This window comes from Mauremys mutica, chromosome 4 (genome assembly GCF_020497125.1).
Source record: "Mauremys mutica isolate MM-2020 ecotype Southern chromosome 4, ASM2049712v1, whole genome shotgun sequence".
Classification (NCBI taxonomy): domain Eukaryota; kingdom Metazoa; phylum Chordata; order Testudines; family Geoemydidae; genus Mauremys; species Mauremys mutica.
In genome coordinates, this window is record NC_059075.1 from 117,236,870 (window position 1) to 117,260,078 (window position 23,209).

The window sequence follows — 23,209 nt, forward strand, 5'->3', positions numbered from 1 at the left end:
CTGGCAAGCTCTGCACAGCAGCAAGGAAGAGCTGGAGCCAAAGCTGCCTCTACCATAAGAGTGTGATGGGGTGGACTAGGCCCAGAGGCCCCCTTGCTGGAGGCCTCAGGCTTCTGCCCTCTTGTCCCAGGAAAGGAATAGTATAGGAGTCCTTCAAGCAGCCTAGAGTGGCTGAAGGGGAAGCAGCCAATCAGGCACAGGAAGGCCATGTAAAAAGGAGCTGCAAAGCCAGAGACAGGCAGTTCCTTTCTGGTGTCGGAGTTCAGGTGGTGCCCCTGGCTGGCCAAAGGAAACTGCAGCACCATGGACAGATCAGTGCCAGCTGGGATTGGGGGAATGAGAGAGAGCTCCTGGTTGGCTGCTGGGCCTGAACACAGAAGAGCCCTGAGCTAAGGGTGAAGCACCGGTGAAGGCTGGGGCTGAGGGGAAGTGACCTTGGAAACTGAAAGCAGCTTAGTTAGAGGGACACAGGCAGGGTCCCTAGGCAGGCTGGGACTTGGAGTAATGGGTGGACTTGAGTGCCCCCATAGGCCACTAGGAAAGTGGCCTATAATTGGATAGCCATAACTCCCAAGAAGGGGATCTGAACTACTTAGTGGCCTTGCTGAAGAGCTGGGGCCAGAAGGGCCCAGAGAGGACCTATCCATTGCTGCTGGGGAGAAAGCCCTGGGGCTACAGCCTGATACCAGGACTGGAGCTATTTTAAGACTGAAGATGCATCCAACCAGAAGGGGCACTCGTGAGAGGTTAGTGCCACGTTGTTACAAGGAGGCTGCGGGGAAGGTTTGTGGCTGGTTCCCCCTTGCTACCCTGACAATGCCACAGCTGGGGCACCCTTGCACATGCAGCCCCAGGGAGCTCCAGAGCAAGGGTCAGAGAGCACAGTAGGAACAAGCGGCTGCCATGCAGCAAGGAGGAGCTGGAGCTGCCACCACTGAAATAGGCTGACCCCCACTCACTGCCCTGACAGTGCCTGCAGCCCAGGCACCCCTGCATATGCAGCCCCAGAGGGGCTGGGGGCAAGGGCCAGAGAGTGGAGTAGGGATCAAGCGGCTGCCATGCAGGGAGGGGAGCAGCAGGGATCCCGGCTCAGCATGGCCAGGAGAGGGATGACTCCCAGCATCCCAGTGGCTGGGAGCTGCCTCCCACCTGGCGGCTTTGCTCCTTGGTTCTAGGAAGCTCTGTGCAGCAGTGAGGAGGAGCCAGAGCAGGAGCTGCTGCGGCTGCGAGAGGAGCAGGCCCAGGGATCGTGTTTGGCCAGGCAGGAATGGCTGCTGGGCTGGCTGCCTGCAGCACTGCTCCTCTGCCACCAAGATCTCTGGATACACCCAGAGAGCTTCCAGGACCCAAGTCAAATCAGGGTTACGTGCACACAGGAAAGCAATAGGGCTTTGATCCTAGGTCCCAGCTTAACATGGGCTCAGACCCTCCAGCCCTGCAAGGTCCTGGAACCCTAGATCTGAGCCCTAGGTTAGCACAATTGGTGCATGGACACAATGGGGGTTAGACTTGAGCCCAGGCTTATATTGTTGTGTAGAAATAACGTTAAGTGGCTACTCCAGTGGCTACTCCAGTGGTTTAAAAAAATAAGAGTATTGCTTCTGGTGGACATTTTGAATCAGTCATTGAACTAGTGTCTCCAAAGAAATGCTCTTTGCCTGCCTCAGCTGTGGGTTTACTAGGGAGCTTATTACTGCAGAGAACCCTGATTTGTCTCAATGTCCTGAACTGTGTGATACTCTGTGATTTTTGTTGCACTAACGTTCATGTGAAATTTCTCTTTCAGCTTTGGGTCCTCAGCAAACACCTGAAACATCAGCAAATGGTATGTGGCATTCAATAAGGAATTGCATTGCATAATTACTAGTGATTACCAGAAATAGGCTAGGTCAGCCAGACATTCGGTTTACTAGTGGAAATAATAAGTAACACCTCAGAGTGCAGCCTCACCAGATCACACAGGTTACTCAGGGTGGGATGGAGGATGAGGAAATGAATGGAGAGATCTCCAGGAAAGAATCAGGTGCTGCAGAACATGGTGCTGGTGAGTAGGTGGAGCTGTTGTCTCAGGGGCAGTACTGAACCAGTGCAGCAGCATCATGCTGGAAGACACTCTCCTGCTAGGGATGCCATCTTTTAAATGAGTCGAAATAACTGGAGGTCAGCATTTGTGGTCACTGAAGGTGCTATGGCACTTTTTTAAACCTCTGGGCCCTGCACAAATTTTAGGTTATACTTTAGTTATATTCTTTGCACATAAATTCCCATTACTGTTTCAGTTACACATGTCATTCTCCATCCCTTCATGCCCTAGTTTGTTATAAAGTACCATTGTTCACTGTTAAACACTTGACAGGTTTCACCATAGAGGTGGCCACATTCAGTAACTTATAAAGTGATTCTTTTATTTATATAATATGCATAGAAGATCTGAGCCTTTTCTCTTACATGGGATCATTCCTGTGAGTAAGGACTGGAACTATAGTTAATTTATGTGGGGATACTTTTTGATAGGTGCACTATAAATTTACAGTACCAGTATTATTGTTTAAATAGCTTTATTGTAACATTACAATATCTAATGCTTCATGTCACAAACTCAGCTTACAGGGTGAAGTATAGAGAACATATAAAAAGCAAATGCAACAAAATAAAAGACATGAATGCCTGTCTTGGTGAGAATGTGAAGCTAAACAGCAGATACACAAAGCTGATCATTGTAAATAAACATCGTCACAAAAGGCAAAGAGAACATGAAATAATGGCCTTGGGATGGAAACATGCAGAAATCATGACTAAGTATGCTACTCCTATTACCATAGGCGATTTATTTGAATCTGATGGAAAGGGACAATCACCACAAATTGTCGTGCTGCAGGGAGCTGCAGGGATTGGAAAAACACTGACAGCAAGAAAGATCATGTTGGACTGGGCAAATGAAGAACTGTATCAGAGCAGGTTTGATTATGTTTTTTACATAAATTGTAGGGAAAATAGCTCTGTCAGAGAGCAGAGAAGTGTTGAAGATTTGATTTTAAAGAATTGCCCTGATCAAAATGCACCAACTAAAGAGATTCTGATGAATCCAGAAAAACTCCTGTTCATAATTGATGGTTTTGATGAACTGAGATTTTCCTTTAATCAACCAACAAGTTATCTGTGCTCTGATCCCTGTGAGAAGCAGCCAGTGGAAATCATACTGAGCAGTTTATTTAGGAAAGAAGTGCTTCACAAATCTTACTTAATAATTACTACAAGACCAACTGCCCTGGAGAAACTTGGGCAGTGTTTGAAAGATGAACATTGTGCATATGCAGAGATCCTGGGATTTTCTGAAAATGAGAGAAAAGAATATTTCTACAAATTCTTTGGGAATGAAGAACAAGCAAGGAAAGCCTTTAACTTTGTAAAAGACAATGAAATGCTCTTCACCATGTGCTTTGTCCCCATTGTGTGTTGGATCATCTGTACGGTTCTGAAACAGCAGATGGAAGCAGGTGAAGATCTTGCACAAACTTCCACTACAATCACTGGAGTGTACATGCTCTATCTCTTCAGTTTATTAAAGGGTCACAGCAGCAATTCAGAGCAACAGGTGCAAAGGAACTTAAAGGGACTTTGCTCCTTGGCTGCAGATGGAATCTGGAGGAAGAATATACTGTTTGAGGAAGAAGATGTCAAGAAACATGGCTTAAATAAATGTGATTCCCTCTTTCTGAATGAGAACATCTTTAAAAAAGACATTGATTGTGAATGTATTTACAGCTTCATTCACTTGAGTTTTCAAGAGTTTTTTGCAGCTTTGTTTTATGTGTTGGAGAAAGAAGAACCAGTAGAAAATTCAGAAACTGCTATACAACCTGTGGAAGAATTGTTTGAAAAGTGTGGAAAATCTAGGAATTATTTAATGTTAACAGTGCAATTCATGTTTGGTCTCTTAAATAAAAAGAGAATGGAGGAGATGGAGAAAAAACTTAGCTTCAAATTTTCACCGAAAATCAAAAATAATTTACTAACATGGGTTCAAGAAAAACCCTTTTCATCGTTGTTCAATTATGACAAGTTGTCTCCTGATAAAATGACAATTTTCTATCTTGATTATTTTTACTGTTTGTATGAAATTCAAGAAACAGAATTTGTGCAGAGTGCAATGAATCATTTCACGGAGCTAAAATTAACTCGTCATACCTTTACCAAAATGGATCAAATTGTTCTTCAATTCTGTATAAAGAATTGCTGTAAACTGGAGTCAGTTTATCTAGACACCTGTAAGTTTCTAACTGAAGACCTGAATGAAGATTCCCCAGTTCAATGCGAGTGGCTATGCGGGTGAGTATTATCTGAGCTGTAAAAATACCTATGTAATTTATTATTTTTTTAAAAAAAAATTTAAACATTGATTTTCCCCCCTGCCCAGGTTTTCATAGCTCACAAATGGCCAAATGACCCACCATAAAAGTGACTCCATTTAGTGACAGACATTTAAGCCTGGGAAGGATAATGCCCCATCCACTCCAAACTTTAAAATCATGGAAATAAGACGTTAAGGGGAAAGACTTGTGCACTCCTTTCTCCCTTCATGTTACCTAAACATTGTCCGTAATGCTGCAGTGCTCCTTTTGGCTTTCACTCCCATCTCCAATAGCTACCAAGAGCAATATGTACCCCAGCTTCATCACACTTGCACTCCAGTGCCAAACCCTATGGAGTGCTAGCGTGTGCAACTGGAAGGAATGAGAGATTAAAAGGTTGTGGATGGTTGAGATCTTTTTAGAGATGGAGTGGGTGTTCTGGATGTGCCAGAGAAGAGGAGCTGAGGGTGGGAAAGCAGAGAGGTGGGCATGAGGTTAGGAAGACTAGCAGTAGAGGAGCCAAGGTGGTGGTGGTAGGTGCTGGGATCCACAGAACCAGGTCAATGAAGGTTTGGAACAGAACCCCACGCTATTCAAAATTTGAATTTTGGTATTGAGAGTTTTGTTGGTTAAAGAGCAGTTACTGTGACCGTGGTCCCTGTGGGAGCCAGGTGAGGTCACTCAATTAGGGTGAACGGCATACAGAATGGGGCGGACAAACTCCAAAAGCTGGTGGAAATTCCAATATTTAGATTTACCAAGCCAGCCCAAAACAGCTTTTGTATTACCTCACTGGTTACTCAGAAGTCCAAACAATGCTTTTCTCTTAAAGTACCCAGCCTCAGGCCTCCATTCAGGTACCTAAGTCAAATATGATTACTGAAAATCTTATTTCATCATATAAAAGAAAATGTAGCCACACACAGAGGTCAATATATAACTTAGATCTTATGCAAAATGCACACTTATAGACAATTCTTATTAACTAAACTAAAATTTATTAAAACAGAAGTGAGAGAGAGTATTCGTTAAAAGATCAATATACATAGAGACATGAGCTCAGTTCCTGAGGTTTAGATACATACCAGAGATGGTGAGCTTGGAAGTTGCAAAGAGTTATTAGAAATAGTCTGGAGGTTATAGTCCAATGTCCATATTCAGGGTGAATCCAGCTTTGGACTGGGATCTCAATCCTTATGGCTTAGGTTTCCCATGCATGAAACCTCAAGCAGATCTGAGATGTCAGAATCAGGACCCAAGGATCTTTTATACAATTTCATGTCCTTTCTGGCAAGTTGGATTTCCTCAGGGAACAAAAGGTAATTAGGATGACTTTGAAGTAGATCCATAACCGGTACCAGTAACTCCTCACTTAATGTTTTAGTTATGTTCCTGAAAATGCGACTTTATGCGAAAAGATGTTAAGCGAGTCCAATTTCCCCATAAGAATTAATGTAAATCGGGGCGGGGGTTAGGTTTCAGGGATTTTTTTTTTTGCTAGCAAGACTTTAAACAAACAGTTTAATATTGTACACAGCAATGAATGATTATGAAGCTTGGGTGAGGTGGTAGAGTAAGAGGGTGGGATATTTCCTAAGGAATGCCTTGCTGCTAAATGATGAAAGAGCATTCGGCTGAGCCCTCAAGGGTTAACATGCTGTTGGCAATATAGCCTCACACTCTACAGGGCAGCATGGACTGAGGCAAGAGAGAGGACACACAATAGATGCAGGGCAGTGGCTGCAAACACTTCCCTGCAAAAACTGAACATGATGATGAGCCCACACTATCCAGCTGGAGCGCACCACTCCCTCCTCCTGACAGCACATGCATGGGTGCACAGGAGCGGACTTTAGGGTGACCAGATAGCAAGGGTGAAAAACCGGGGTGAGAGGTAATAGGCGCCTATATAAGAAAAAGCCCCAAATATTGGGACTTTCCCTATAAAATTGGGACATCTGGTCACCCTCGCTGACTTTCCAAAGTGTTGGGGGATGCGTGCATGAGTGAAAGAAGGAGACATGTGTTGCTCCTTTAAATACGTTGGCCCCAGTTCAAGTACGCTGCCCTTTTAAGCAGAATAGCCAGTTCAGACAGGAAGCAGCTGCTTCCAGCAAGCTCCCTCCATTCTGTTCCACAGCCCTGTTCCACTCCTCTGCTTTGTGGAGAGGGGGTACGGAGTGGGGGGGCAGGAGCTGGGGGACATCCTGATATCAGCACCCCTCTCCTCTCCTCCCCTCCCCCAGCAAGTAGGAGGCTCCCGGGAGCAGCTCCAAGGCAGAGGGCAGATCAGGAACAGCAGGGCAGTTGGGGGAGGGCCACCTGAACTGCTGCTGGGCAGCTGCGGAGCCACATACCTTACAGGGAATTTAGGGGAGCTGATGCAGGGTAGGGGGGGCATTCTAATCTCCATGAGGAGGGGCTGCTCTTCCAGAGAATCCTGCAAGCAGCGGACAAAGCAGTCAGCAGCCAAACAACATTATAAACAAGCATTGCACAACTTTAAATGAGCCTGTTCCCTAATAGATCAGCAAGGTAACAACGAAACAGGGTTAACTGGGGCAACGTTAAGTGAAGAGTTACTTTACCTAGCCATACAAATTAACACAAGGCAATTTGCTTGTTCCTCCACCATTCACAGATGATTTGCTATACATTTCAAAGAGAGATGAATACAGCAACATCCCGTGTTTACAATTTATTTAAATGCTAGGATGTTCTTTTAGTCTTTGAATTAACAGAATACAGCATAGACAGAGATTGCTGATTACATTGTTGACTACTATCAATATATATGCAAATACACACAAACATTATCTTCCCATATGTCTTTAAGGGTTGAATTTGCTTCAGTTGGCCTACAGGATGCTTAACCCTTTCTGACAATGTGCCATACTTCAATGAGATGTTATATTATAATCATATAACATCACACAAGTCTCTACAGAGCTTGTGCAAATGGAGATTTTTCAAAGGCTTATAACTTGGCCATATTTGGGTGGATTTTCATGGGAACAGCAAAAGGCATATCCCTGATACAAAGACCAGCTCCCCTGCCGAATCACTTCCACTGGCCTCAGTGAGTCATCACCCTTGGCTCCTGCAGTCAATGGGCTTCCAGCATCTCAGCTATGAGGCTCAGTCCTGGCAGATTCCCTGCAGAAGGCTGCTGCACCTGTCTGCTCTCCTCAGTCAGCCCAGACTGAGCTGAGTAACTTCTTTTTAAATGATCCTACCGCTAGGAGCATACCCAGCAGAGTTGAGGTGCCCAGAGCAGCTCTTTAACTCTCGCCTCACCAGTGAGGTGTTGGTACATCCCATCACAGGGTCACTGCGGCAGTTGGAGGGGTTGGAGAACAGCAGACAAGAAATTTCTGTGTCAGTGGCTGAGGATAAGGAGGAGAGAATGGTAGGACATCAGTGTGAGGTGAGGCGAGGGATCTTGTTAATTATTTATTTGAAGAATTTAAAGGCATCCTGTGTAAAGGAAAGTGAGGTGGGGGGAGGGAAGAGGAAGTCAAAGGTGATGATTAGGTGTCTGGGATTGCAGGCATGGGATTCAATTAAGTTGGAGAAGTAGAGTTGTTTAGGCAGGAAGATGGCAGAACTGAAAAAAGAGAATAAATCTGTAGTGGAGGAAGTCAGGTTGGTCACAGGATTGTCTCAGCTGTGCTAGTGCAGGAGCAGAGGAAGTGGGTATTGGGAGTGAGCCAGGAATGGGGTGTGTGGACCTTGTGATGCGGAGAGGGGCAAAAGAGCCAAGGGTGGAGAATGGAGAGAATCAATTACCTTGTCAATTGAAAAAAGGGAGCAGAGGGTTGAGAGAAGAGAAGTAATCCTCATTGATGAACTCAAAGTCACAGAATGACCAGGTGGCAAGACCTTACTGAGTGACAGGGTCTTCGGCAGCACTTCGGCAGCAGGCCCTTCACTCGCTCTGCAGGTCTTCGGTGGCACTGAAGGACCTGCTGCCGAAATGCCACCAAAGACCCGCAGAGTGAGTGAAGGTTCCACTGCCAAAGTGCCGCCGAAGACCTGGAGCGCTGCTGGGTGAGTAAAATAAAAGCGCCACAGCAGGTGGTGCCTTTTATTTTATTGCTCCCCTGGGTGAGTAAAAAGGTGCCAATAAATTGACAAGGCGCCACTTGTGCTCAGTGAGGGAGTGGCCGCTCCCCCTGACACTCCCCCCACTACGCTACTGGCTGGAGAGAGGTTACTACTGGAGTTCCTCGAGGAATAGTCTTGGGACTGATCTTATTTAATATTTTCATTAATGTCCTTGGCACAAAGGCTGCATCTACACTTGGAGCCAGGGGTCTGATTCCCTGCTCATATAGACATACTCACGCTAGCTCAATGAGAGGTAGTGTGAGTATGTCTGTGTGAGCTGGGAATCGCACCCCCAGTTCCAAGCATAGATGTAACCTGACTATGCATGTAGAAGCCGGAAAGGAAGATGTAGGTGTCTCACGACAGGGTTTGACACTTCTGGGAGACATCTGACTCATGTTATTAGTGCTTATTGAGTTTTCACAATATATGTGAGAGCAAGGCCAAGAGACTCTTGGATGGGTTGGAGGGAGAGTGGAGTGACTTTTGGCTTGTTATGAACACCCAGAGAGCTTCCTCTGACCAGTGTCTCCATCACCAGGAGACCCAGAGACAGGGATGCCTTGTGCACATGTTTTGAAAGCAGAGAACTGGGCAGTTAAATGTGGAAGGATTAAAAGCATCCCCAAAGCATGTATTTGCAAGCATGTGGCTCCTGAGGCCATTGCCACATCCAGGCCCTGTGAATGGCCCCGTGCTGTGGTCTTGGATTTCCTTTCTGTCTGGAGAGAGAAGCATGTCCAGTTTCATCTCTGTAGTAGTCACCAGGATGCCAAAAGTTACCAGCAGCTAGTGTGACCAGACGTCCCGATTTTATTGGGACTGTCCCAATTTTTACTTCATTGTCCTGCGTCCCGACCAACGTTCGGTCGGGACACAAATTGTTCAGTTATTTTGCCTTCACAGGCGGAGCCCAGAGGGGGCTCGCAGTCCCCCGCCCCGACTCTGCCCCCTCACTGCCCCATTGGATACCTCCCCAAATCCCCACCCTGGGGGGAGGAGGCAGAGGTTTTGGCCTCAGCACCGGGGAAGGGGTGGGGGATGCCGGCTGCGGCTCCGCCGCCCGTGCCCCAGCCGAGCGGTCCCGTGCCCTGCGAGGCACTTTGAAAAGGGGGGCAGAGTTGGGCTTCGTGAGCAGCTGGGTGCCGAATTGCCGGTCCCCTTGCCCAACCCGTGTTTGTGAAGCCAGCTCTGCAGCAGCCCACCCAGAGTGCCTCCCTTCCTGCTGCCCTGGGGGTGCTGCGCCACACGGTTGTTTGGCTGCTGCCGCAGCTTTGCTGCTTGGGCGGGCAGGGGGGTGTAGTTGGTGCCGGGTGCCAGGCGCACACACGCCTCTGCCAGACACGCAGCAAGGAAGAGGTGGAGGAGCGGCTGGAAGGGCCGGTCGGGCGGCGGCTCTGCCGCGGTGCTGGGGATAATTAGTATCTGTGAGTCTGTCTGCCTCCGGGGAGCAGGGCGGGGGGAGCAGTGCGTGCCTGGCTGGGTGTGCGACCCTAGGTGAGGAGATCCCAGCCCGCGATGCTGGGGCGGGTCCCAGCCTGGGGGCCGCGGCAAGGTCCTGCTTTCTCCAGCAGGGTGCAGCCCAGTGGCACAAAGGTCGCTATGGCTCTGCACTCCCGGGCCCATGGGGAGCTGGAGCCCGCTGGGGAAGGGGCTGCTCCACGACGGCGCGCCCACGGCCAGCCCAGGCCGGTCTCCGCGCAGGGACCTGGTGGGGGCGCTCCCCCATCCATGCCTATCTCCGTGGCATTGGGGTGTCAGTCCTCGGGCTCTGGGTGGGGGTTGTTGAGTCCCAGGGCTGCCGTTTACATCTGCATGGGGCCGGCGCCAGCCTAGGCGCTTCCCACTTGTTCATGTTTTTTTTTTTTCTCCGCTGCCAGCTTTTTTTTTTCGGCTCCGTCCCCCCACCCCCCGCGATATTTCACCTCTGTGATCTGGTCACCCTACCAGCAGCTAGTCGAGCAAATGTGGGAGAAGGATACTGCTGGGCTGAGTTCCAGTCCCATGACAAAGCCAAAGAGAACAGCCGAACTATACAAGTACCAAGAAGAACGAGGGCTGATGTGCCAAGTGCAAAGAGGCTGAACAGGAGGAGCACACCGTTGGCAGATTTGTGCTTTCTGGGGAGCCACTTGCCCCATCCCACCCCCAGGAGCCACTGCCAGACATACTGGCCACTTCCAGGAGCGGCACGTGGCCAGGGCAGGCAGGGAGCCCACACCCCAAACTCTTTCTGCACCCCACACCCCAACCCCCTGCCCTGAGACTCCTAACCTCCTGCCTTGAGCTCCCTGCTGCACCCCAACCCTCTGCCCTGAGCCCCCTGCCACACCCCACAAGCCTCCTGCACCCCAACCCCCTACCTGAGCCACCTGCCCCACCCCTATATTCATTGCCCTGCATACAATTTTCCCACCCAGATGTGGCCCTCGGACTAAAAAGTGTGCCCACCTCTGGTTTAGATTAATAGTAAAACAAGTTTATTAACAATTTAAACACAGATAGGATTTTAAGTGAGTTCAAGTATAAGGAATAAAGTTACAAAATTAGAAATAAAACAAAACAAAATACGTTTCTAAAAATCTAAAACTTAATCTAGCACAAATCACATTTTCTTCTTGGCCCTGAACTGTAATAGGTGAAGAGAGAGCATGTAGTGGTTTTGTGTAGTCACCTTGTCCAGGGCCTGATAGTCAATACATGGCCACAAGAAGCCATCTTTCTTCTTGATAAAAAAGATTGGAGCATCTGCTGAGGATGTGGATGGGTGGATGAAACCCTTCTGAAGGTTCTCATGCAAATACAGGTGCAAATACAGCCCAGAGTTTGGGTTCGTAGAGGGCAGATATCTGACTGAATAGGATCTCGGCTTCTGACTAGAGAGCCAAGGGAGGTTTAGGTTGAACATTAGGAAAAAACTTCCTAGCTGTCAGGGTGGTTAACCACTGGAATAAATTGCCTAGATAGGTTGTAGAATCTCCATCATTGGAGATTTTTAAGAGCAGGTTAAACAAACACCTCTCGGGTATGGTCTAGATGGTGCTTGGTCCTGCCATGAGTGAAGGGGACTGGTCTAGATGACCTATTGAGGTCCCTACAATCCTATGATTCTATGACCATTTGGGCAATTGTAAGTCTGATGGAGGGCCAGGATGTCCGCCTTCCTCTTGTCAAAAACATCAGCCGATCATGGTATTTGTGGGGGATCTTGGCCACAACAGGTGGGGCCACAGAGGGCACTGAAGGTCCTGGTGGTTCTGCTGTCTGAAGGTCAGGACACTGCAAAGGTGTGTTTCTAGGATCCTGGGAGGGAGGATAGCCAGCAATGCCTGTAATTAAAATGTAGGGTCCTCTTCTGCTAGTGAATGTGAGGGTCATGGGTGGTAAACCAGGGCATACCTAGGATAACTGCAGCATGAGGAGCCTGGATTAATCCAAATTGCGGGGTTTCCTTATGCCCCCAGAGGGAGATAACTGTTACTGGCATGGTCTTGCAGGTTACAGGTACTGAGGAGAAGAGAGACTGATCAATAGTCTCAATCAGATCTGGAGGGTCCTTCCATACGGTGTGAACAACATGGGTCTTAACACAGTTTACATCCATGAAGTTACCTAGTGGCCCCAACTAGGGCCTCTAGGGGGATCTCAGAGCTTACCAGTAGTTGAATTAATAGAGGTGTTCAGAGCTGCGTTAGAAGCTGACTTGGTGATTCTGCTGTGCTGACTATGGCCTGTGGGTGCTGGGAACTGCTGGAGAGGGGACAAGAACAGCTTAGTCTGGGCCCCGCCCCAAGAGCTGCCCCATGGGGTGGCACCTGCTGGGGTGCAGGGCTTCTGCCCTGATGCCCCCCATTGATCTAAAGCCATTACACCCCCCGCCCTGCAAGGCAGAAGCCCCTAGTCCCACCACCCCACTGCAGGTGTCACAGCTTATATTAAACTAAGACACATTAGATTTTGGTCATTATAGAGCAGAATTAAGATTGTTTTGGTGCCTTAATGGTGCATCCATACTGATGGCTGGTACTAAATTTTTCAAAGCACCTATTTTACAGATAATTTGAATTAATAACCCTAATTAACTAATTTACTTGTTTCTTGGAAAACTCATTCTGTATTCAAAGAGTAAGTGCTGTAATTTTGGGGAGGCTGCACTATATTTTTCATATACACCTTAGTGGTTGAATCCGTGCTTTAAATGCAAATCTCAATTTGACCTTAACTATGGAACCATAAAAACTTAAACCATCTATAAATGGTCATAGGACTTTTGTTAAACAGACAGAGAGTTATGTTTGGTTTATTATAGATAACCTAAACAGTGTATGAATGGGCATTAGTAGTCTTAAGTCCCATGAAACTGAAGAAAGTATTTATTCCAGGTACCTAAAATACACCATATGAGAAATTATTTATTTAACATAGCAATTTTAAATAAAAACAAATTCACTTCAAGGAATGGTCTTTAGACAGGCAAATTAATGAATATAATAATTTTCTCTTTCAAATTAAATCCATTTTATTTTTAAGTCTAATCTTGCCAAAGCATACAGTATCTTCTCTACATAAATGCAAGTTTAACCAGTTTGGTGTTTAAGTTACAATGTCATTTTAATATCCCATTAAATTATTTTAGGAATAGTTTTAATTTTAATCTTTTGGCAGTGCTTTGGCAAAAAAGAATCAATTTATGCTTGAGGCTCATGACATTCTTTTGTAGAATGGTGCTGGTTTGCTTGTTTTTGCTCATTTCTTAGATGTTTCTGCTGGCCTGCGGATGTGTTAGCTCAAAGGTGTGAGATGCAGTGATGTGGTTGCGAGTGCTCAAGTAAAGAGATGGGAGCTGAGACAGATAGTGGGTGAAATCCTGGCTTCAGTTAAGTCAATAACAAAACTCCTATTCACTTCAGTGGGGCCAGAATTTCAACCAGAGTGTCTACAGAAAAGACTAGTATCTGCTGACAGTAGGGGGAACAATTTAAAGGTTCGCTTCCCCCAACAGCTTGAGTCATGCCCCTCCCAGGCACGCCCTCCCCGGTTGCTGTCAGTGGCCCCTCTCTGTAGCTCCCAGTTGTTTGCTGCTGCTTCTCCATGCAGCTACAGTTTGCAGCTCGCCAGCTCCAGGAGCTTCTGTACAGGGAGGGGACGCAGTTGGCAAACCCTGATAGAAATCGGGGCGGGGGGCATGTAACCCATATGCCCCTCCCCCATGAGTCACCTCTGGAGTTATAGATATTAAGGCCAGAAGGGACCATTAGTATCATAGAATCATAGAATAACAGGGTTGGAAGGGACCTCAGGAGGTCATCTAGTCCAACCCCCTGCTCAAAGCAGGACCAATCCCCAACTAAATCATCCCAGCCAGGGCTTTGTCAAGCCTGACCTTAAAAAACTTTAGCTCATCTAGTCTGAGCTCATATATAACATAAACTGTAGAATTTCACTTGCCCCTGTATTGAGTCTAATAGGTTGTATTTGACTAAAGCATTTCTTCCAGAAAGGCATCCAGTCTGGATTTGAAGCCATGAAGAAATGGAGAATCCACCACTTCCCTTGGTAGTTTGTTCCAATGGTTAACCGCCCTCACTGTTTCTTTGTTTTTTTAAAGTGTGCCTTATGTCTAATTTGAATTCGTCTAGCCTTAACTTCAAGCCATTGGGTCTTGTTAGGCCTTTCTCCACTAGATTAATGAGCCCGTTAATACCTGCTATTTCCTCCCCATGAAGGCACTTAGACACCGTAATGAAGTCACATCTTGATCTTACTTTCGCTAAACTAAAAAAAAAAAAATTGAGCTCCTTCAGTCACTCACTGACATTTTTTCCAGCCCTCAAATCATTTTTGAGGCTCCTTTCTAGTGTTTCCACAACCTTTTAAAAATGTGGACATCAGAACTGGACACAGCATTCCAGTATCAGTCTCACCAATTTGCATTCGTAAAAACACCACTGAGGGAGGCTGAAGAGGGCTGGATTTACATTTTTGATTCTTGTTGTCTTGGTTGGTTGCTTCATATTAAGTGACAGGACAAGCTCAGCACTGATTTGGTTTCAGCATCTTGCTCGGCATCGATACATTATTAGGATGGAAGATTCATGAATTACAAAACACGTTTACCAAGGAATACTACTAGATGGTTGGTGGTCACATGGGTGCCAAAAGCTTTGGTGACGCAATAAGAATGCCAATAATGTACATAGATTGAGAATCCATCCAGACCATTGTAAGGTCCCAGGTAGAGATTGATGTGAGTGGTGCTCGATCTGCAAGGAGGCTATGTCCATTCGGGATTTGCCATGATGATGATAATCCAGCACTATTTGTTAGCTGCCTTCAAATTAACTTGCCCTGTTATGCTCTTTGGTGTTTGGATATAATCAGCCACCATTTCAGAAAGTGTAACATCAATTACACATTGCTGAGTGATAGTCGTCATACTTTAAATTGTAAGCAAATACACATCTTTTTGGTTTTTCTTTTGTGGATAAATTAAAGTCAACTCTCTTGGTCAGAGAAACACAATCATTCCTATTGTATCTCCAGAACTGATTTTAAAAATGACTGACCAACACAAAAGCATAAAACCACTGGAGACATTCCTATTGGTGTGAGTTCTTAGAACTGCATGTGAATACTCAGAGTACCAAGTTCAAAAAATAAATAGGTTACACTTAGCAGAGCCTATTCTGTTTGACTCTGTATTTAAAGTACATCTTAATGTACTGAATATATTTTTGGTTTGGAGGATTTAGGTATGAATGTAATGCATTGAAACGGCAGAATATCTCATTCATAGTGTATGATCCTGCCATATAAGAGCCTATTTTACTGTTCAGGAAATAGATTTAATATTTGTGTCCTGAGAACAACATAGAAAATGTCTATTCTCTCTTTTCAGTGCAGAACATCAGCATGAGCTGCATCATTCGCCTATTTACCTGCTCTGTCAAGCACTGCGGGATCCAAACTGTAAATTAAAGAAACTACAGTAAGAAATTGTTCCTTCTTTTTTTTTAAATCCCGTTTTTACTGCTGTTATCCCAGAAATTCTACAGCTGTTCAGCTCTTCACTATGGCTGATCAGGAATTTGTTTAACTGTCCAGTCAATGGGGCAGATACTGACAAACTGTCATAGCTTCATTGATGTCAAGTTGTACCAGCTGAGTATTTGCTGGAATACATGTGGGTTTGGCTTATATGGCAGCCTAGTGGTTCAATGACATTTATCCCAGGTGAGGAGGAGAGACAGAGCTAAGCAGTGTGGCTGTGGGTGGTTTAAGGTCAGGAAATACTAAGGAGGTTGGGGAGAAGATTTTAGGTATTTTAATTTTAGGTATTTCTAAGGTGCCCGTCACCATAGTATCTAAACCCTGTGCAAATCTATTTGTTTACCATTCATGTTGTTTGATCTCATTTCTCCCTGATTCAAAGATGGGGTTTGGGGGGTTGGAGGGGATGGTTTTTCTCTCTCTCTCTCTGTCCCACTGTGATGGTTCTCGGGGCACCCAGGACTGAGAGTCACTTCATTACCCCCTGAGTCACCTTATAGTCCATTCATCCAGCCCATACTTCTTTAACTTGCTGGCAAGTATACTATGGGAGACCCTATCAAAAGCTTTGCTAAAGTCAAGATATATCACATCCACTGCTTTCCCCATATCCACAGAGACAGTTATCTAATCACAGAAGGCAATTAGGTTAGTCAGGTATGACTTGCCCTTGGTGAATCCATGCTGACTGTTCCTGATCACTTTCCTCTCCCCTAAGTGCTTCAAAATTGATTCCTTGAGGACCTGTTCCATGATTTTTCCAGGGACTGAGGTGAGGCTGACTGGCCTGTAGTTCCCCGGATCCTCCTTCTTCCTTTTTTTAAAGGTTGGCACTACATTAGCCTTTTCTCCATCATCCTGGCCCTCCCCCAATCGCCATGAGTTTTCAAAGATAATGGCCAATGGCTCTGCAAACACATCCACCAACTCCTTTACCATCCTCGGATGCAGTGCATCCAGCCCCATGGACTTGTGCTCATCCAGCTTTTCTAAATAGTCCTGAACCACTTCTTTCTCCACAGAGGGCTGGTCACCTCCTCCCCATACTGTGCTGCCCAGTGCAGTAGTCTGGGAGCTGAGCTTGTTCGTGAAAAACAGAGGCAAAAAAAGTAGAGTACGTTATTTTTCCACATCCTCTGTCACTAGGTTGCCTCCATCATTCAGTAAGGGGCCCACACTTTCCCTGAACTTCTTCTTGTTGCTAACATACCTGTAGAAACCCTTCTTGTTACTCTTAACATCCCTTGCTATCTTCAACTCCAGTTGTGATTTGGCCTTCCTGATTTCACTCCTGCATGCCTGAGCAATATTTTTATACTCCTCCCTGGTCATTTGTCCAAGTTTCCACGTCTTGTAAGCTTCTTTTTTGTGTTTAAGATCAGCAAGGATTTCACTGTTAAGCCAAGGTGGTCACCTGCCATATTTACTATTTTTTCTACACACTGGGATGGTTTGTTCCTGCAACCTCAATAAGGATTCTTAAAAATACAGCCAGCTCTCCTGCACTCCTTTCTCCCTCATGTTATTGTCCCAGGGGATCCTGCCCATCAGTTCCCTGAGGGAGTCAAAGTCTGCTTTTCTGAAGTCCAGGGTCCATATGCTGCTGTTCTTTATTCCTTTTGTCAGGATCCTGAACTTGACCATCTCATGGTCACTGCCTCCCAGATTCCCATCTACTTTTGCTTCCCCTACTAATTCTTCCCTGTTTGTAAGCAGCAGGTCAAGAAGAGCTCTGCCCCTGGTTGGTTCCTCCAGCACTTGCACCAGGAAACTATCCCTTACACTTTCCAAAAGCTTCCTGGATTGTCTGTGCACTGTTCTATTGCTCTCCCAGCAGATATCGGGGTGACTGAAGTCCCCCATGAGAACCAGGGCTTGTGATCTAGTAACTTTTGTTAGTTGCCTGAAGAAAGCCTCATCCACCTCATCCCCCTGGTCTGGTGGCCTATAGCAGACTCTCACCACAACATCACCCTTGTTGCTCACACTTCTAAACTTAATCCAGAGACTCTCAGGTTTTTCTGCAGTTTCATACTGGAGCTTTGAGCAGTCATACTGCTCTTTTACATACAATGCAACTCCCCCACCTTTTCTGCCCTGCCTGTCCTTCCTGAACAGTTTATATCTATCCATGAGAGTACTCCAGTCATGTGAGTTATCCCACCAAGTCTCTGTTATTCCAATCACATCATAATTCCTTGACTGTGCCAGGACTTCCAGGTCTCCCTGCTTGTTTCCTAGGCTTCTTGCATTTGTGTATAGGCACTTAAGATAACTCGCTGATCATCCTGCTTTCTCAGTATGAGGCAGGAGTCCTCCCCTCTTGCACGCTCCTGCTCCGTGCTTCCTCCTGGTATCCCACTTCCTCACTTACCTCAGGGCTTTGGTTTCCTTCTCCGGTGACCCTAGTTTAAAGCCCATTGCACTAGGTTAGCCAGCCTGCTTGCGAAGATGCTCTTCCCTCTCTTCGTTAGGTGGAGCCCATCTCTGCCTAGAAATTCTTCTTCTTGGAACACCATCCCATGGTCAAAGAATCCAAAGCCTTCTCTCCGACACCACCTGCGTAGTCATTCGTTGACTTCCATGATTCGATGATCTCTACCTGAGCCTTTTCCTTTCACAGGGAGGATGGACGAAAACACCACTTGAGCCTCAAACTCCTTTATCCTTCTTCCCAGAGCCATATAGTCTGCAGTGATCTGCTCAAGGTCATTCCTGTTCTGACACCGGAACTACCCTCTGCCAAGTGGTGGCAGGTGTCCTGGACCTTGCAGTTTGGAAGAGAAATCAGTGACAGGGAGTCTGGGAGTACTCTAAGTGAAACTTGTCATATTTACATATATTCACTGGTTTTGGAATGAGATGGTCACACAGCACACAGGGTGGGCTCCTCATCCAGAGATCTGAGCCCAGCACCAAATTCCCAAGGAGAAACTCTGCCTCAAGAATGGTCTCTAGTCAGAGCCCCAGGCAGATAACACCAAAGCTTACTCCTAACGCTATTCCTTGTTTCGGGGTGTCTTTCCTTTTTTATCCCAGTTGGGGTCCTTCTTTCCCTTTACGTGTCCTCTCCCCACTTTGGGGTCCCTTTCTCCTCAACTTCTCACTTGTCTTCTCTCCTTTCTTACCTTTAAATCTTGTGGAGCTCTTGTTGTTGCTTCATCAAGAACAGCCTCTCCCCACGTCTCCCAGTTAGCACTTATCTCCCCAATTCCCTGCATACACCTAGCTTTTTTTGTCTTTCCCTGTTCAACACAAACTTAGAGTCTCTCATCCCATTGTGGGCTCCTCTCTTACTGCCCCCAAAATATCTCAGGGGCTCTACCAACCCTTACTGAACCTGGGGTCTCCTCAGGGAGTGGGGGCTTCTCTCCCTCATAGAAATTAGGGGTCCTTTTCTCTCCCAAACATTGGGACTCCCCTCCCCATTCGGCAGAGTGACCATATTTTCAAGGCAACTGTAGTGATGGAGGAGGCTCTGCAGGTGACAGTTATGGTGGGAGGGGTGTTTCACATCTATGCAAGATTTAGCAGCTGTTGGGGGTGCAGAGGGCTTCCTATGAGTCCTGGCGGGAGGGAGGAGTGGCAGTATGTGACAGCCATGCTGGGGGCTGGTCTCGGAGATGCACATGGTCATGGCCATGCTGCTGGCATAGTTCCACACTCCGCTGGTTGGCAGCTCCCCTGGGAGCCCACTCTGCAGGGAAGATGCAGAAACTAGCAGAACATTTCTGTTGTAATAACCCCACCAGAGTTCCTGGAACAGGCCCTGCCAACAGGGTCACATGGTCGCCCTCCTCTCAGGACTCCCCCACCCCAAATTTTGGAGATCCCCCTTGTTGTGGGGCTTGTCACTTTTTTGTTTTCTAATCCTTCATCCCCCACCCTTTGGTCCCTGGTCTCAAAGGAAGGTGGGTGTGATGCTGCCAGTGCTGGGCCTCGCAGCTTCCTTCCTTCCCCAGGCCTGAGGGACAGAGCCAGGGACAGGAGACAGCTGTGTTCTGCAGGGCCAGTGCCAGGGGCGCGGAGGGACAGGATCTCCCAGCTCCTCCTGCTCTGAGCCTGGTCCAGCTGCCTGGGGAGGGGGCTCCGCTACAGCCTCCCTGTAGTGATGGGGCTGCTCTGATTGGGTCGCACCATCCCGGGGCTGATCAGTGCCCAGTCCAGTCTGATTGGCTGAGAGCTGGGTAGGGGGGACTTAGGGTGGCCAGAGGGCTGCCCCTTAAATTCTGGTTGGTCAGCGGAAAGGCTGAGGGGCGGTGCTGTGTGAGGAAGTCTTACCCCAAACCTTCATCCTTATTGGATAATGGCAGAGGTTTAAGGATTGGGGTGTCTGGGCCATTCACAATACTGACTGGTGAAGAATGAAGTGGAAGGGGTGGGTCTTAGGCAGGAAGTCCCTCCCAACACTGGTTTCTCATTGGACAAAAAGTAGGGCTTGGAAAGCGGAGGGGGGAAGGGCGGTTCAGGTTCATTCTGGGTGCTGATGGGTCAGAGAGAGGGGTTGTTGGGCAGGGATGCCTGTCGGAACAGCTGCGATGAGCCCTACTCACAGCCTGATCCCTCTTGTCTGTGTTTCTCTCTCCGGCTGCAGCTTGAGCTATTGTGGTCTCACAGAGACTGTCTGCGGGGATCTCGCTGATGTTCTCAGCACCAGCCAGAGCCTGACAGAGCTGAAACTGCCTGATAATTATTATCTGGGTGATGCTGGAGTGCGGCTGCTGTGTGCGGGACTGAAACATCCACACTGCAAACTGCAGAAATTGGAGTAAGTAACATTTGGCCTCCTCTGTGTATTCACAGGTGTCCTCTGTGTAAAGTACTTGGCAAGGTGAGAGACGGTGAAGGGGACAAAAGGATTTTTCTCTCTCTGCCTCACTCTGATGGTTCTCGAGGACTGAGAGTCACTTTGTTACCCCCGCCTACAGCAAGAGGGGGTCTTACTTGTAGTAGCTGGGCACCAGTTGCCTAACACCACCAGCCCTTATCGCACAAAAGCACTCTCCTCTAGGCTTATGCCAGCCCCAGCTTTGCCATTTAGGCTGACGAGAGGCACCCTAATCACTGAGTCCCTTTGAATGGCTCTCCTGTGATACCCAGCCCCTGACTCTGGATACTCACATAATTACCAGATCCTCTGAATGCAAATGTGCCGTGTACCCTAGTTTACCAGATTTACTTTAAATCACCGCTCCACTACACCACAAAGCACTTGTGAATTCTTGTAATAAAACAAAAGTAGGTTTATTTAAGAAAGAGGAAAAAAAGAATTATCTAGAAATGAGAGAAAGTGATGGAAACAACTGATTACAACACAAAACAAAATCATAAAATCATGAACCGGGGTCTACACCTGTCAGTAGTTACCTTTCCTAGCTAATAAAGTAGCTTTTTCCCACAAAATTCAGTCAGTTGCAGAACTAGCTGATTTCATATGAACCAGGATCCAAACATTCAGGACAGCCCCCACAACTCCTCAAGGGGTTTCCTCAGTGAATAAATACAGAGTGCCTTTCCCTACACTCTGTTATACTGAAAACTGTCGTCTGCTGTATTCATAGCCAGGGCGGTCCCCTGTCTGCTGTAAGGTTTTCACCTCCAAGTGGTTTTGATCATTTGCCATGGTCTTTTATGGTTTTCCTGGGATGTGGCAAGGGTAGACAACACAGCTTTCTGTAGATATGTTACATGTTGTACTTAATGGATAAATACCTTGTAAGATATGTTTGGTGTAGTGAGTTTGTCTGGTATGAGGCGAGAGCTGTTTGCAAAGAACAGAGAACCCTTTGCCAAATGCTCTCTGTGTCACACCCACCCCATTTCCTTTTCTCTTATTTTTTATCTTTCCTCTTATTACACCAACTCCATCTCATGCAGTCAGGGTTTCCTCCCCACTCTGAACTCTGGGGTACAGATGTGGGGACCCGCATGAAAGACCCCCCAAGCTTATTTCTGCCAGCTTAGGTTAAAAACTTCCCCAAGGCACAAATCCTTCCTTGTCCTTGGATGAGTACTGCTGCCACCACCAAGTGAGTTAGACAAAGATTCAGGAAAAGGACCACTTGGAGTTCCTGTTTCCTCAAAATATCACCCCAAGCCCCTTCACCCCCTTTCCTGGGGAGGCTTGAGAATAATCTACCAACCAGATAAGTAAACAAGGTGAGCACAGACCAGACCCTTGTGTTTTTAGGATACTAAAAACCAATCAGAGTCTTAAAACAAAAAAACAACCTCAGAACTTTATTATAAAGAAAAAAAAGTTAAAGAAGCGCCTCTGTAAAATCAGGATGGAAGGTAATTTTTATAAGGTAATAAGATTTCAAAATACAGAGGATTCACCTCTAGGCAAAACTTCAAAGTTACAAAAAACAGGAATAAACCTCCCTGTTAGCACAGGGAAAATTCACAAGCTAAAACAAAAGATACTCTAACACATTTCCTTCCTATTACTTACTATTTCTGTAATTTTAGATGTATCATTCAGTAGGAGCTGGGTTACTTGCTTGATCTCTTTTTGTCTTCCGAGAGAACAACAACAGCACAAACAAAAACTTTCCCCCCTCCCCAGATTTGAAAGTATCTTCTTTCTGCATTGGTCCTTTTGGTCAGGTGCCAACTAGGTTAATGGAACTGATTAACCCTTTACAGGTAAAGGAGGGATTTTATGCTACACTTAGCATGTTTATGACACATGCTGACCCTGGTGTTGTTTCTGGCAAACAATATTCTTCCTTTGGGCCCAGAGCACTCTCATCTCTACCTCCTAAAGGATAACACAGGAGAGAGAGGACTGAGTTCAGCAGCTACAAAACAAACCATGAACCAGCAAAACTAATGAACAAATAAGAAAATTTAAACAAACAAGCTCTGCCTAAGATACTAACAACATTATTGAAGAAATGAATTAAAGGAAAAATATCCAGCTCCTCACTTCCATGAGCACTGACACTCAACTCTGTTGTTGCTCTTCATTATACACTCTGGGTCTCCAGGCCAACAAACAGTATGGGTGTGTGGAATGGCATTAGGAGCAACTGACCCTTTGTCATGGTATCTACAAGTGTGAGGGTATCACTGCTCACAATGCATGTGCAGATCCTCGTGCAGGACACAACCATTTAAAGCGGGCAATGCAGCAAACCAAAAATAGTGAATACATGCACACAAACTCTGTAAGCCATAGACACTAAGCACCTGCTCCAGGGAGCAGCGCGAAGAAATGTATGGTAGGTTCAACAACCCACAGGCCCTGCAATATTTTCAGAGTGTGCTTATTGTGGAGGAAGTGCATTGTGTGCCCCTGAGAGAATGGCTAGTGTGGCTGCACTGCATCCTTGCAGCTTCCACTTCAGTCATACTGATGCAAGTTGCAACATGGAGTTCTCTAATGCAGTGCTTCTCAAAGCTGGTCTGCCACTTGTTCAGGGAAAGCTCCTGGCAGTCCGGGCCTGTTTGTTTACCAGCCGCGTCCGCAGGTTCGGCTGATCATGGCTCCCACTTACCATGGTTTGCTGTCCCAGGCCAATGGAGGCTGCAGGAAGCAGCACAGGCCGAGGGATGTGCTGGCCGCCCTTCTCACAGCCCCCATTGTCCTGGGACGGTGAACCGCAGCGAGTGAGAGCCACGATCAGCTGAACCTCCAGACGCGGCAGGTAAACAAACCATCCCAGACCGCCAGGGGCTTTCCCTGAATTGGC

At 46.7% G+C, this 23,209-nt stretch overlaps 1 protein-coding gene across 4 annotated transcripts in view; it reads left to right on the top strand.

The window, feature by feature from the left end:
- LOC123368703 (NACHT, LRR and PYD domains-containing protein 12-like) overlaps window positions 1-23,209 on the top strand; it is a 135,219-nt gene that overhangs the window by 26,164 nt on the left and 85,846 nt on the right. For all 4 annotated transcript variants that reach the window (XM_045013747.1, XM_045013746.1, XM_045013745.1 and 1 more), the window contains 4 exons: window positions 1,787-1,825; window positions 2,604-4,329; window positions 15,361-15,450; window positions 20,107-20,280. In XM_045013747.1, coding sequence (XP_044869682.1) covers window positions 2,660-4,329; window positions 15,361-15,450; window positions 20,107-20,280 — 1,934 coding nt within the window. In that variant the 5' untranslated portion in view covers window positions 1,787-1,825; window positions 2,604-2,659. The remainder of the gene's footprint in view (window positions 1-1,786; window positions 1,826-2,603; window positions 4,330-15,360; window positions 15,451-20,106; window positions 20,281-23,209) is intronic.